A 15,536-nucleotide genomic window follows, 5' to 3' on the forward strand; every position below is an offset into this window, starting at 1 on the left:
CACCCACACACCCCCCCTTCCATCCCAGCCCCTTACCAGACTGCCCTTGGTGAGGGTGGTGAGCTTTCTGGGCCTTGTTCACACTGGGCTTTGCTGCCGCTTCCCCAGTGGGGGCTGCGTTTACTCCTTCTGCCCCCACCCATTTTCTCACTAGCCTCTGGGGGGCAGCTTCTCTGAGTTCCCCCTTTGATCTTGAGGCTCTGCGCAGCCCTTAGCAGCGGGGTATCAGGGAGGGCTTGCCAGCGTGGAGCCGAGCAGGAGCGAGGGCCGGCCTCAGGGGTGGGGTAGGAGCAGCAGAGTCCAGGGCTGTTGGAAACGTGACTGCAGGCCCTGGGTCTGGTTAGGTGATGGGGAGGGAGCAGGGAGGTCCAGGGACAGAACGTGGAGGAGGCCCAGCGTGAGGTGGGCAGGCACAGCCCTGTCTCTGGGTGTGTTTGGTGGTCGTCATCCTCCGTGAGGTCATGGGTGGGACTAGTCTGACACTGGGAGCCCACTGGTCACTGCAGATGTGTGGGGATAATCGGCATGGAGGTGGTGGTGGCAGCCCCGGGGGGGGGGGGGGGGACTTGCCCGTGAAGGAAGCAGGGTGCATCTAAGACACCGCATGGTCACCTGGAAAGGGGCCGTTTAAGCTCAGGCCACGCGTGGGACCACGCATGTGGTGACGGCAACAGCACGCAGCCCCGGAGCCCTCAGAGCCGTGTGTGTGTCTGGACGGGACGTCCAGCAGGGAGGCAGGCCCTGCGCAGGGGCCCAGGCGGTGCTCGGGCCGGTGTGTCAGGTGTCTGTTTACGGAGCAGAGGGGCTGGGGCCTGGAGCAGCACGGGGGTCCCACCAGGGCGGTTTCTGCTTCGCCCCTAAACCCTTCAGGAAGAAGAACCGTTTTGAACAAGATAGTTTTGTGAAAACAGCCCCAAATGTCCTTCAAAGCAGATGAGATAGGAAGACAGCAGTAAACTGCTCTGAATTACTTCAAGTTCCCAACTCAGAAGACAGAGCCAGGGGGCAGTGCACTTGCAGACAGGCGCTAGCTAAGGAATTTGAAGTGATCGGGGATTCCTTGGAGAGTGGAAAGGGCGCCCGGGCGAGGGAGGCGTGCTGCCTGGAGTGTCACGGGGGCTTGCCTCCGCTTGCCACTAATGAGGGCACCAAGTCGCTTGATGTTTTCATTTTAAGGGCAATTCTAGCCTTGAGGACAAGGAGCTAATTCCCTGAAATCCAAGTCTTGTAAATAAATTACCCACCTGAATAATAACAGGACTGCATTTCTGTGCTTCATTTCCTATCCTGCTGCACATCAGGAAAGGTTTTTTGATTTGTTTGTTTTTAACCATCCTGTGGCATATTCCAGAGAGCTTTCAGTAAGAAAAATGCGTGGGTGACTGATGAACACCTACAAGTGTTTCGCGTGAGCCACAGCACAGCACAGCCAGTGAAGCCCTGCAGTGCAGGGATTGGAAGTGTCATCAGATCTGTCGCAGCTGCCAGAGAGGACAGGCGCCAGCGGTTCTCGCTGGAGGTGTGGGGCTGTCTTGACAAGCTGCGACATCAAAGCTGAAACAGATTATTGTAAACTAATCTTAAAATCTCTACCGCAGGTACAGAAGGAGTATAGACTGGGGAGCGGTTCATGTAAAAACAATGCCTGTTTTTAGACATAACAAACCCAGCGTGAATCAGCACTCCGATGGCGTTTCCCCACAACTCAGCCGTCTCGGGGGCTCTGCTCTGGGGGACCCGCGGGGTCTGTCTTCTCAGTGCCTATGGGTTCTGGCCTCCAGCCTCACCCCTGTGAGTCAGAGAGACTCGGGCTGTCGTGAAGAACAGGAGGCACTTACCGGGGCAGAGCGGCTGCGGTCGGGAGCGCCGTGTCCAGGTACCAGCCCGCACTGTGCTGGGGAGGGAGCAGAGAGGGAGGGTCTATAAAGGCCTGAACCACGCCATGTAATTCTCTCCTGCTGAGGAAGAGCTGCTGGCTAGGGTGCCAGGGACTGCCGGTTCTAATGTGCAAAGGAGGGGGTCAAGTCCACTCCCCAGTTTTTCCAGGATGTTTATGGCTGGGCCCGGACCTGAGTTGAAGGACAGATTGGCAACTGAGCAGCAGCGCAGAGAACGAGGCACAAGGTCTTCCTCTGTAGCCTCCTGATGGCTGACCCGACTTGCCGCCGTGCTGATCCTTTTACTTTTCCTATGAACGCCCCTTCCTGCCACTCCCAGGAAGCAGGAAATCCTCTCCAGGGCACCCCACACTCCTGGGAGCGTGACCCTGGTCCTCCCTTAAACGTCCTAAAGTGCAGCATGTGTGTAGTTGGGGTACAGTACACGCAACATAGGATTTACCACCTTAACCACGTGTAAGGGGCCCGACCAGTGGTACTGAGTCCCTTCCAGTTCTGCTCCCAGCACTGCCGTTTGTCCACAGGCCCTTCTCATCTTGCAGACTGAAAACTCTGTTGCCGTGAAACACTGACCTCTCTGGGCACCGTGTGTGAGTGGAACCATACAGTGTTGGTCCTTTGCTACTGGCTTAGTTCACTTGGTATGATGTTTCTAAGGCTGATCCCTGTTACAACACACATCAGAATTTCCTTTCTTTTTAAGGCTAAATAGTATTCCATCATATGTATGAGGGGGACCCAGAATAAAGCCAGAATTTACTTCTAAAAATTGTGTATTGTTACATGTTGAAATTTCAGCCAGCTTCAAAGTAGTACTCTCCATTTGATGCAGTACACCTGTCGAGACATTTTTTTCCACTTTTCAGAACAGTTTTTGAGCTCATTGGTTTGACGCCCTTTAGTGCTCCTGCGGTTTGTTGTTTCACTTCCTCCACCTCGGCCACACCTTTCCCTCTGAGGACATTGTTCACCAGGGGAAATAAAAAGAGTCGGCTCGGCGAGATCGGGTGAACAGGGAGGGAGGGGCACAGGGGTCACAGGGGTCGTGCTGGTTTGGGTCAGAAACAGCTGAACACCCAGCACGGTGCGCCACGCCGCACGCGCACGTCACCTGTCGTGGAACGGGCAAACTCGTTGAAAGAGTCTTAAAAAAAAAAATTCACTGAGGCAAACCCAGCCTCTCACAACCACCCCAGCTCGCACACTGATCCAGGTGGGTTCCTGCAACACTCGCCTGGTGGGAAAGCCTGTCCTACGAGGGGTCTGCCCTCTGGAAGATCATTCTGGTTTTGGGCTCCCCCTGTGTATGGACCACATTTCGTTTATGTGCTCACATGTCGATGGGCGCTTAGGTTGCGTCCACCTCTTGGTGGTCGAGAGTCGTGCTGCTGTGAACGTGGTCATGCAAACACCCGCTGGGTCCCTGCTCTCGGGGCTCTGCCTGCACACCCCGAAGTCGGTTCCGAAGTCGATCACTGGGTCACATAGTAATCCCATCTGAGATGTTGTGGGCAACCGCCATGCTGTGTTCCACAGTGACCACATCGTTTTACATGCCCACCTTGTGCGCAAGGGTTCTGATTTCTCCACATCCTCGCCGACACTTGCTGTTCTCTGATTTTTTTATTGTAGCCGTCCTAGTGGGTGTGAGGTGGTGGTGTATCTGTCTTTATCACTGTAGCTCATCAAGTTTTCTTCTAGCCTTCAAAAATCTCATCTGTGCTTGGGGTTTTGTGTTCTTTCGCATGTATTTGAGAACTAACTTATTTTAAAAAACAACTCTGATTAGACTTTAGTTGAGATTACATTAAATCCATGGATCATTTTAGGATGAATCGATATCTCTGAATTTGGACTCTTTCAATCCTTGAATGTGATACACCTTTCCAATTGTTAAGTCTTTTTAAAAGTCTTAAAAATTTCTTTCTACAGTGACCAGAGGGGAGAGGGGAGGGGACAATATGGGAAAAGGGTGAAGGGTGTGCAGGAACAATGATTTTTTTTAAATGTCTTTCTAAGGGTCTTACTCAGTTTTCGTTCAACTTAGCTCTTAGGTGCCTCACCTTTTCGATATTGTAAGTAGTATATTTTTAAGTAATAATTTATAATTGTTGCTGGTGTTTAAAACTGCAATTTATTTATTTTTGTATATAGACTTTATATTCAACAACCTTGCTAAACTTTCTCATTAGTTGTAATAACTTGTCTATAGAATTTTTAACCTTTCCACTGGACAGTTTCTTCTGCTGCAGATAGTTTTTCATTTTTTTCAGTTCATATCATCTTCATTTTTTTCTTGCTCTGCCCAGTTGACTAGAAGAAGCCGTGAGATGGGCATGATTTGTCTTCACTTTGATTTGAAAGGAAGGGTTTCCACGGTTTTATCATAAAGAAAGATGTTTCTTTTAGACTTGGTGGAAAAGGAAATGCCTTCCTGTTTGTAGTTTGCTGGTTTTCCGAATTTAATTACTAATAGGTATCGCAATTCATCTGATTGTGTATGCGTCTTGGAAGGTAAATTGGCTTGTTCTCTTGATCCCCTAAAGTAGGGAATGTTCGTGTTAAATGTTAAACCACCTTTGCGTTGCACAGTTCGTGACCTTGGTTCCGACTGCCTGTTCTAGCACGATGCTGGCTTCAGTTTGCCTGTGTTTTATACAGAGAGGATTTCGCTTCTGCATTTGTGAGGGAGATGGACCTGGGACTTTCCTTGGCCATCTTGCTCTTGCTGGGGCTGGTACTGAGCACACACGGTCCATGAAAGGACCTCGTGAGGGCCCCTTCTCTGTCTCTCCGAACTGGCACTTTCATGAAGTGTAACAACCTGCTCCTTGAAGCTTTGTCAGAACCGTCTATAAAACCACCCGAGTCTGTTATTTTCTCTGTGGGAACATTTTTTAAGTGACTGATTCCTTAACAGTCAGGAGTTTGGGCCTTCTTTTCTAATTAAGTGAGCTCTGCTAAATTGTAATTTTCTAGAAGTTTATTCTTTGAATCCAAGTTTTCAAGTTTATTGGCACAGTCATTTATAGCATTCTTTTACCCTCAAATCCGGCTCAACGTGTAGTTATGTGCTTTTGTGCCTTTTATTCCTTGTATCATTCTTTCATTTTTTTCTCTATTAATCTTGGCAGAAATGTGTCTGTTTTCTTAGTATTTTCATCAAACCAATGTTGACTTTGTTTATCCTTTCTGCTTTGTTTGTTTTAGTTCATTAGTTTCTGTATTGTTACTTCCTCCTTCCTCTTTCTCTGTCCCCCCTCCCCAGTTCATTACGGCGGACACCTAGCTAATTAAGTTTGTCCCATCTAGCACGTGCACTCAGCTCTTTACGCTGGGATTCTGCGTTTGCGATGCTGAGCTTTGGCTGCATTCCGTGACTTTAATACAGGACATTAGTGATGCAGCTCGTCTCCGTCGTCACTTTGTCTTTGACTGACTACTCGTGAGAAGTGCAGTTCAAAAGTTTTAAGCCTTTTGCAAGGGAGTTAGTTGGCTTTCTGTGGTGGATGTCGAGTTAATCTGGCTCTTTGCAGTATGTTTGATATTTATTCTATGGTTTCCTGTGTCATCACTTTTTGGAAATGTTTTATTTATTCTTGAGTACACTGCGTATTTTCTGATTGGTCCGAATTTTCATTTAAATCTCTTACGTTGGTTTTAAATTGTATTGTTTGGATTTTTGCTACATAACCAATTTGTTCGACCAGCGGTAATCGACAGCTGAAAATCTCCCTCTAGGATCGTGGCAGTATCATCTTTTCCCTCCAGATTTTTTAATTATCAGGACCGTTTAGAGCAGCTTCAGGTTCACAGAAGAACGAGAGAGAAGGTACCAAGGTTTCCTGTATACCCCTGCCCCACACCTGTGCGCCCTCCCATTCCCCACGTCCCGCACCCGAGTGGTGCCTCTCACCTCTGCAGCACGGACCTCGCCTGCCCTCGTCACCCGCAGCCCGTCACTCCTGCCACGGTCCTTGGGGCTCCAGAGTAGGCGCAGCTGACCCTTGAACCACGCGGGTCTGCACCAGGTGGGTCACTTGCGTGCACTGTTTGCGTAGACCTGCGCGGTGCTGTCAGCGGGCTTCCTCCTCCTCCGGGTCTTCGTGACGTGTCCTTGCCTGTGCTCACTGTACACTGAGAACGTAGTGCCCACACACACAACACACAGACTGTGTGCTGACTGTTCGCTGTGGCGTCGGCAAGGCTCCGAGGCAGCAGTAAGCTGTGCAGTAGCTGGGATTTGGGCGGTTAAACGCTGTACGTGGGCTTTGCCTGGGGTCGGGGCCCCAGCCCCAAGTCGTCCTAGAGTCAGCTGGGTGTTCGCCACCCACCGTTCTGCCCCGTGGGTTTTGAAAACACTCATGTGTAAACACGTAGAGTACTCATATCTTCCTGGTGTACATCTTACTGTCTTCGGTTTCACAGTGCTTTGTCTCAAAGTGTATTTTTCAAAATAATTTTGCAGCCTTAACTGCATGACCACCAGACATAGTCATGGTGTTTCTGAGACAGCCTGCACTTCCTGCGTAATTCTGTCTATGAGTCGCTTCTAAAATGTTGCTCCAGTTACCCGGATGTCGGTTACCTAACAGATCGTAGAAAACAGAACAGTTTTGTATGTTTTATTTTTTGTTGTTGTATCTGGTGATATATAAAGTAGGTACATAGTTATCCATACTTAACAGAAACTGAGTTAGATGGGTTAAGTGATATACTAGAGTTTACACAGTAATAACACAGGGTTATCTATTAGTTCCTGTTAGTGATGGATAAGGAAATCTATCAGTTTCACATCAGAATTTCCTTAAAGGTCTGTCAGGCTTGCTAAAATCAGTATTATAACATTGTGGGTGTTTTCTTTTTTCAGTCTTTGCTACTTAAAATTCCTTGACATGGTAGGAAGTGGCTATTCTTCTCAGGCAGCATGTCTCACAGAGCAACAGACCCATTTGTTCAGTGGTATTTTTAGACAAATTCTAGCACTTTCATTTTAGAATCGTTCTGTGCTGCGTTGTTATAAGATTCAGTCTGTTGCCTTCGTGTGTGGAAGTCAGCCCGAGGCTACAGTCACTTAAGATCTATTTCCAAGGAGACATGGAGACCTGTAATAAATCTTCCCCTGTCATTCTCTTCCAGGAGATGTGAATGAGGATTGAAGGTAAAAATTACAGTGTGACGAGAACTAGATTAGTTTTGGCAGGTTTAACTTGTTTTGAAACTTTTCTAATTTTCCGTTTTAATGCTTCTCAATTAAGTCTAGACAAGAGCTTTGAACTTGGAGGCAGAGGCAGGCCCGACCTTGGCCCCGGCGGCACACTCCTGTGGGCCAGATCAGTCACCGGGCTTGGCTGAGATGCCCCTGCCCTTTTCGATCAAGTTAAAGTTTCAGAAATTAAAAATTAACACCTTCATACTTACCGCAAAAATTTTAGTAGGTCAAATTTAATAATGTGTACAAACTGTGAACATGGTATTATTGGAATTTTTAAAGAAAAAAAATGGAACCTGAACCTCTTTCACACATTAGAATGTTCAGTGTTGAACCCTATAAAACTCAAAATATTCTGCTTCTTTGAGCCACTGGGGAGTTTGTGATAATGTGGAAGCATCTCTAAAGGTTCCTTCATCTTATATCATCTTAGTTTGTAAAACAACACTGAGTCAGATAAGTGAAAAGTAATATTACTTCCTATGGGTTTAGATATGGGAGTTTGTCTCTTTGGGTCCAGATAGCGTTTTCATTGTATTGATTACATGCCAGCTGGGTTACTGGTCACCAGCAAAACAGATCAGCCGAGACGTGCTGCATGCAGAGTCCCCCCTGCAGACTGTGCGGAGGGCCGGCGCTCGGGGCCAGGTGGGGAGCTGCGGACTGGCAGCCTGGGCAGCACCAGGCGTGGCTCTCTGCCGCCGAAGAAGCCCTTTCTTGTGTTGGGTGACAGTGTCCCCGCCATTTCTATCATTAGATCCAACGTGTTCACAAGGGTTATCAGTGGGAGGAGGTCTTCGCTTCAGGGAGGGTTGAATTATTGTCACAACAAGGGTTTGTACAGGGACTGTCTTAACCTTGGATATTTATGCAGCTTCTACCATAGTATGTGTTCTGAGTGGCCATAAATAAAACAAGATACTTTATCGCAGCAACTTGGCTCTGTCAGTATTTGCTGCCAAAGATGTTAACAAAACTGTATTTAAATTAGTCTGGTGAGATTGTGAAGTGATGGCAAATATCTGACAAATGTATGGAGCTTATCTGATGGTAAGTTAAGCTCAGGGGGCAACATTCAGAGAACTTAAGTCATGCCAAGTTTGCTGAAGTGTTCGCATTTTTGAAGATATTTCTAAAATATTCCAAAAATGTTGTGCTTTCTTAATATAATAGAAAAGCAATTAGTTTCATTTTTGTTCCCGTGCATCGTCTGCACTGTGGCAGCTTGTGTTCACCCCAAGAGTGCAGTGAACAGCCTCCTCCCTCAGGTGGGGGGTGTGCGTAGGCTCGGGCCCCCAGCAGCGTTGGACTCAGAGGCCACCTTTGTGCAGGTTAGCCGTGACCAAGGCCGTGGTGGGGTCTGCTGTCCAAGCCACAGCACTTTGAAGAAGGAAGAGGGGTGCCGTTGTTAATCACACCACAGCCCAGCCTGTCCCGTCAGGCCCGCCCGCGTGGGGGGTCCCCCTCGCCGAGAGCGTTTCCAGAGACAGGCGTCATACTCAGGGGCGTGCGTCTCTTCCCATTAGTTCCTGCTGTTCGTGGGTTGGTTGAGTGACTTGCTGCACTGGTGCTTCTTACCACTTGCCACTTTACGGGGCTCTTCTTAACCCCCTCCTTACAGTCTGGAAAACGCGGTGCTGAGAGGCTGGCCTGCTGCTCAGGCAAGTGAGGGCCAGTAGGAAACGCCAGCTGCCTGACCTCAGACGCACGGCCGAGTCCGGTCGGGCTCCAGAAATGTGAATTTAAACGGTCGGGTGCATCGGTGGGTACAGGGTGAAGGAATATCTGATTCCAGAAATGGGAACTGCTCCTCCACACGGAGCAGAACGTGGAGGGGCGGGGGGCCTGCTGCCGCTCGAAGACTGATGTCGGGTCTCAGTAGTTTACAGGGAGCGCGGCCTTCGTCGTTGGAAAGGCCACGTCGTCAGAGTCATACAAAGCCAGGCATTAACTCCTCAGAAACGAACGCAAGTGCGTTTGTTTTCATAGAAAGAGCAGAGTAATAGTGGAAAATTTAAATTGGATTATTAAAATAAATTATGTCAAAGTAGGTCACCAGAGTTCATTATTGGCATCTTATGTTTCAGGGGCAGAAACAACAGCCGCACCGTTTTCCTATGTGGGGGCGGGAGGGGTCCCCACAGGCCTTTCTGCATCTTACAGCCAGGGAGAACCGTGGAGGTGGAAACAGCACCGCCGTCATAGCACAAGAGGCACGTTTTATTATCATCAGGGCCTTTCAGATGCTTGTCATCGTCTTGTAAATGCCTCCATTGCTTCATCTGTACCCCTCGTGTGGTATTTGGGGCACTTCCCCTTGGAGTGTTACTTTCGACACACATCCCTTTCTCCTTCCTGGTCAGCAAGACCAAGAAGGATCCGCCGTGGCTTGGGAGGCCGCCACGCACACGCTGGGATGCTCGGCACAGATGAGACAGCCGGGCCTCGCCGGCCGGTCCGGCCTGCTTTCACCGCTCCGCTGCCCCTCGGGCAGGGCCACCCCTCGGTCCTCGGGAGTCAGCCAGCGTCAGACCACCAACGCAGGGCTGCTCCCGACCGCAAAGCCCGGCAGACTTCTAGAGAGACGCAGCACAGCGGACCACAGGCATTTCGATAGAAGACACTTGGGCGAGAGTACAAAGGGTCTGGCGTGCCAGCAAGTGAGCAGTTGGAATGAGACACCTTGTGGTTCCCTCTCTGGCTAGAGCCGGGTTCATGGCCCAAATGTGTCCATGGAATGAGGCCGTAAGACACATGTGCTTAACTTGCATTCCGACCTTGTGTTGTATTTCCCTGTCCCCTAACATCCTCATCTCTTAATTAATAGGTGCACTGCATAGTAAATACAGGCATTTGATATTACTATCGACTGAAGTTGTCATTGCCATTCCTCATCCCTTTTGGGGAGAAACTTGAGTATCAATGGAACTAAATTTGCAGAGGGTCACTTCCACTGTCAAGTGGTAGGACCTCTCAGCGGCGGCACGAGTTTTGAGGGTTCTGCAATCTGGGGTTCCACAGGCACTTCTCCACCTGAGGCAGGCGCCAGAGCTGTACCCCGTTCGAGGTCAGGAAGTGGTGTTTGTCCTTTTTCCCATGGTGCCTAGAAAGGTGCCTTCTCCTAGGAGTTTGTTGAATGAACGGATGAGGAATTGGTTGGTGCTTTTTGCCCGTATTGAGATGTACCACTTGTGTATCTTACTATTTAATTTCCTTTGGAATATGTGAATATGAATTTGATGCTCATCAGACCCTCATTCACTATTTGTCGACGGCCTAATCGGCAAATCAGGCAGAAACACTCACAAATGAGCTTTCCCCAAATGCAGGTTGCCCGGGGGGCCGCAGCGTCACTGGCATGGTGGGAGCCTTTGGTCGGCGCAAAGGGTGGGGGCCGCGGGTCTCCGTCCTTTCCTCCTGGGGCCTGCAGGAGGTGCAGTCGTGAAAAGTGTCTTTTTTTCCTCTCAGTGGTAATTTTAAGAAAGTAAGAAGGTCTCCTAGAATATAAGTTTCTGGGAAACTGGGATTTTTTTTTATCTGTTTTACTCACTGATACATCGTCTGTGCCTGTCACATAGTTGGCAGTTGGTGAATGTTTGTGGAGTGAACTGTCCTTTGACCAAAACCCACTGGTACCCACAGGCGTCAGCCCGACCGACGTCAGTCAAACACACCGCCACACCACGCACGCTGCTGCTGTGCAGCTTTCCTTGTAGTGACCGGGAACGATGTCTGGTTCCCGGCCGCAGGGAGCAGCCCGCCCTTGACAGCGCTTCCTGCTCCTGTTCCCTTTGGAAGCTAAAAGTGGGATGCACGGCATTAGTAATGAGGCCGAACGTCGGGATGTGGCGAGCTGGAAAGGGTGCCGCTGCCAAGCCAGAAAGAGGGACAAAATCCCAGCTTCTCTCGAGCTCATGAGAGCGCCGAGGTCCTCATCCTTTGTTATCTGTCAACAAAAATGTTTCAGAGATGTTTTTAAACCACAACGCAATTGTAGTCTTTTTTCATTTGACGTTGTTCTTCACTTTCCTGCTCGTGAGTAGCATAGTGCAGTGACTTACTTATTAAGCACTGACGTAGGTCTTCTTCTGTCTTCCCAGGCGATGCCCAGAAACATGGTGTCCCGCCTCTGCGAGTCCAAAAAGCTGTGTGCCGCAGCTGACATGCAGCTCCAGGTATGCAGGTACCTTGGTTCTGAAGCTTTCCGGGCCTTTTTCAAAAGGCGCATACAACTTTACATTTCTGCCAGTGCTACACATTTATTATAATAATTATGTTTCTGAAGCATCTTTCATCTGAGTTCAAAGAACTTGACCAAAATTGACTCATTTGATCCTTGCACTGTCTCGACACAGCCGATGACAAATCAGGTTATTTTCTATGTGCAGCCTGGAAAACCAAAGCTTGGACAAGTTACATCATTTTTTCTAAATCATACATTTCAGCAAGGGAATTGTGTATTACTCATTTTGTACCTTTAAAATTTGGTGTTTCTAGATGTGAGGTTTCCAGAGCAATGACGGTTAGTTTTCGATGATATTCAAACCCAGTTTCCTAGGTTTCCAGAGACCAGAGGCCTGGAGCACGTGGGTGTCAGGCACCTGCCACCCGGCCTCCGGTCGTCTGTGGTTCCTGAGCTAGTTGTGGGGTCTCACTCTCGCTCAGACCCTGAGAGTGACGTCGCCGACACACCCATCTTTCATTTCAAGCATCTCAAAATCGTCACTTCACAGTGACCCAGTTGCCTGTTTAGAGGGGTAGCCCTCCTTAACTACCTGATAGGTTTGTCAAATTCAGTCCCTGGAAAGTGGTGAGTGAGCTCTGTTTTTGTTGTACCTTACTTTCAGTGAAGAGAATGCTGACTGCGGACAAAATCGTGCTGTACATTTGACGTACATTATTTACTACCTGTTTATATCAGTGTAATTAAAGATGGATTTCTAAATTGTTTGAAACACTTAGCATTACTTGGAAAAAGTCTTTGGATTTGCTCTTCATTTTAGTAGAAGTGTTCATTTGGAGGCCTTTTATTTTGAACAGTTGTTTCAATGATATACTTTTAAACTGAAAAACCAACCTTTCCCTCCTCCTGCTCCAAAAAAGACTAACCTCCTGAGCGAGTGGAGGTGCAGGGGAGAGATTGTCATTGCCTGCCCCGGGAGTCCCGCGGCTCAGCCTTCACGACATGCCACAGTCCCCTTGACCAGAGACCAGCAGGGATGAGAAGGAGGTGAATTGTTCCAGGTTTCTAAGGGGTATAAGCAGTGTTTCAGCTTTTGGGAGCGATTTTTTTTTTCTTTTTGCAGTGCATTGTTTTACTCTTATTTTACTCTTAGAAATAGGCTCTTTTTTTCCTGTGGCTCTAAGGGTCTGGGCCCAGGCACACACGACCCCCTGGCTGAGCAGAGAGGCTCATCGCTTCAGGGTTGTTTTATCAGCAAGTGAGCGTGGAACACATGCATCGACTTTCTATTGCTCTGTTTTCATAATTTAAAAATAGAAGTCTTCCATACTTATGCCTTTTTGTGTGTGTGAAAGGCATAATCAAAAGAAGGAAACTCTTGAATTTTTATTTGTTTATAGATTGTGGGAAAAGAATACCCACCTCAGTTGAGGTTGGAGTTTAAGAGTTTTAATTCATAATAATTTATTCTGTTATAGTACAGACAAGTATGAGTAATTTTGGCTCCTCTGATTGCTTTATGCATTGTTATTCATTATAGCATATAGAAGTGAAAGAGCTATATTTAGCTATATGTTTAGATTACAAGTTAGAGTAAAGCAATATTTATATTTAGGAAAGGTCTGTATTTTTCTAGGGAAGGTTTAAACTTGACTTTATAATTTAGAACCATAATTCTATATCTAGATGAAGCCAGAAGCTAGAAGTCATTTAAATTTTTTCTTTTATCCAAACTAATCTCCACTTCTTTCAAGTCAACAGCTGCACATTCTCTGCAAATTCCATTTTTGAGTCAGAAAGATATATATCGGAACCAGAATTACGTATCAGAATTTTTTCTTTAAAATAAAGTGTTTTCTACTCTCATTTCAGGTGAACTCCAAATAGTGCTAATATTTGGTGCTAATAATAGTGCTAATAGCCAACTCAAAAAGCATTTTATCTTTCCTCTATATCTTATGCAAAATTTAGTTTTCAGAGCTATGCACCCGTATTTTTTGCACCATAAGTTGCACCTAGGTTTTAGAGGAAAATAGGAAGAAAAATTTTGAAAAGGAAATGTAAAATATTTAATAACATAAATAAATAATACATAAATAATAACATAATAATAACATAAACAAATTAATAATAATAGTATTTCAGCAGTGTAAATGTAAACAGAACTCAACAGCAGTATTAACAACCATTATTCCTCCCAAATTGGGGGCGGGGCGGAGCCTGTGTCTTTTCAGTCTGAATCATGCAGTAAGCAGCAGATTTCCTGTTTAAACTTCTGCTGATGGCTTCTTGTCCTGGTACGTGTCCACGGCCTGTGTTCTCTACTCAGAAGTGAGCCGTGCCTCCCTCCCTCCCTCCCTCCCGGTCACCTCCTCAGGCCAGAGCCGCCCCGCGCAGCAGCTGCACCAGGTGGTGTGGGGCTGGCGTGGCCCCCGCTGCAGACTCCCCAGCAGCTGCCCCAGAATGTTCTGTAACACCTGTCTTCCCCAACACAGAGTGCTGTCCCCTCCTGCACCCTCCTCCACCTCGCCGCCTTCTTCCCGCCTCTCCTCACAAAGCCGGGACTCGGGCCATGTCTTCTCTCTCATGTGAGCTGTACGAGGTTCCAGGAACAAACCAAACAGCATTTGTTAGGGCCTGGGCTCACGGCGGCAACTTTATTTTTTTTTTTATATTTCCAGCCATATTTGTTGCCTGTTGAGAGACAGACAGAATTTCAGTTTCGTAGTCACAAATTTAACTTGCTACCAATATTATATTTAAAGAGCACCGTACAGATAAGATTAAAAAATCTTTAATAGCTTTAATCGTGAAAGATTGAGAGCTTTTCTTTTCGTCACTGACAGTCTCAAATGTTGAACAGAAAACACCTCTGAAGCCACACACATCTGTCTGTGTCCGTGGATGTTTTCAGCCGCAATGTAAGATTACGGCTCCGGACCACTGGGCCCCGTCTGGACCACTGGGCCCCCTCCGGTGGAGCCCGTCTGGGGTGTAGGGCTGGGCAGCCCGCCCCGCTCAGGCGTCCTCTCTCTGCCCTCCTCCAGGTCTTCTACGCCGCGCTGGACCAGACCTACCACGGGCGGCACCCGCTGAGCAGCTCGACCACCGCCCTCCTGCAGGAGGCCCAGGAGCGGCTCTACGGCTTGCCCTACGTCCCCAACACCGTGAGTGCCATCGCCACCGAGCGGCTCTGCCGGTGTGTCCACAGGGGTGGGTGGGCTCCAACGGCCTTGCACGTGCGTCGAGGCCCCTTGCACATGGGCCAAGTGCCGGAAACGGCCAGGCCGCTCAGCGGCTGCAGCTGTGACTTTGCGTGTGCCTGGCCGCCTCCTGTTCACAGCACTTTTCCAGCTTCCTGAGAAGCGGGGGTCATGAAGGGCTGGCGTCAGTCTGCGCTCTGCTCCAGTACTTCCCGGGGTGAGGAAAACAGTGGCCATGTGCGGTGACGTGATTGTTAGTCCCGAATCCTTCCCGTCTCAAAGAGCACCAGTGTTCACCGAGCACCCGATTCGTGTCAGCGATCGCAGTGGGTGTGTTGCAGGTCTTATCTCAGCACCCTGTCGGGGTCAAAGGCAGGAGTTCTGCTACCATTTATTGGCTACTAGGTGCCAGACTCTGACTGCTATGTAAAAAAATAATCTAATATAACCCTCAAATCAGCCCATAAATTAGATAGTAGCCCCATACCTGGGGCTCAGATTGCGGCTCATGAACACTGGATACCTTGCCCAAGATCATTTTGTTGGTAACTGGTGGCGTGGGGCATCCAACTCGGCCTCCAAGCCACGCTGTCCCGGTGCTCCGGTGTCCTGTGAAGAAGCTGGTGTGGTGGGCGCGTGTGGGCTGGGGTCGTCAGCCAGGCTACAGACTTCTGCACGTCACTCAGGACTCGCATTTGTGGGCGGTAGAAACCCAGCTCGTATTGGCTTAAGCAGAAATGCGAATGTATCAAGTCTCACAAGTGAAAGGTGCAGGTATGTACCTGGCCTGGCTCCAGCTAGGCTGGATCTAGTTAGTTCTCGCAAAATACTGTCAGGGATGTTCCTCTTCCTTTCCTCCTCTCCGCTCCCTGTCTTCGCTCGGTCCCAGGCAGGCTGCGCTGACCAGGTGGTGTCGCGGCTGCTGGTGGGTCCAGGGTAACCCCGCGACTCAGCCAGTGCTCTGAAAGTCGTCTGTCTGCTGTAAAGTGCCCAGCAAGTGACTTTTTATTTCTTACAGTGCTGGGTGCCGGCACATGCGG

General features: G+C 48.5%; 1 protein-coding gene across 1 annotated transcript in view; it reads left to right on the top strand.

Annotated features, from left to right (window-relative positions):
- MIPEP (mitochondrial intermediate peptidase) overlaps positions 1 to 15,536 on the top strand; it is a 90,972-nt gene that overhangs the window by 42,787 nt on the left and 32,649 nt on the right. The window contains exons 15-16 of the mRNA XM_037129446.2: positions 11,211 to 11,285; positions 14,341 to 14,460. Coding sequence (XP_036985341.2) covers positions 11,211 to 11,285; positions 14,341 to 14,460 — 195 coding nt within the window. The remainder of the gene's footprint in view (positions 1 to 11,210; positions 11,286 to 14,340; positions 14,461 to 15,536) is intronic.

This window comes from Artibeus jamaicensis, unplaced genomic scaffold, assembly GCF_021234435.1.
Source record: "Artibeus jamaicensis isolate MK-2021 breed Jamaican fruit bat unplaced genomic scaffold, CSHL_Jam_final contig_415, whole genome shotgun sequence".
Taxonomy (NCBI): domain Eukaryota; kingdom Metazoa; phylum Chordata; class Mammalia; order Chiroptera; family Phyllostomidae; genus Artibeus; species Artibeus jamaicensis.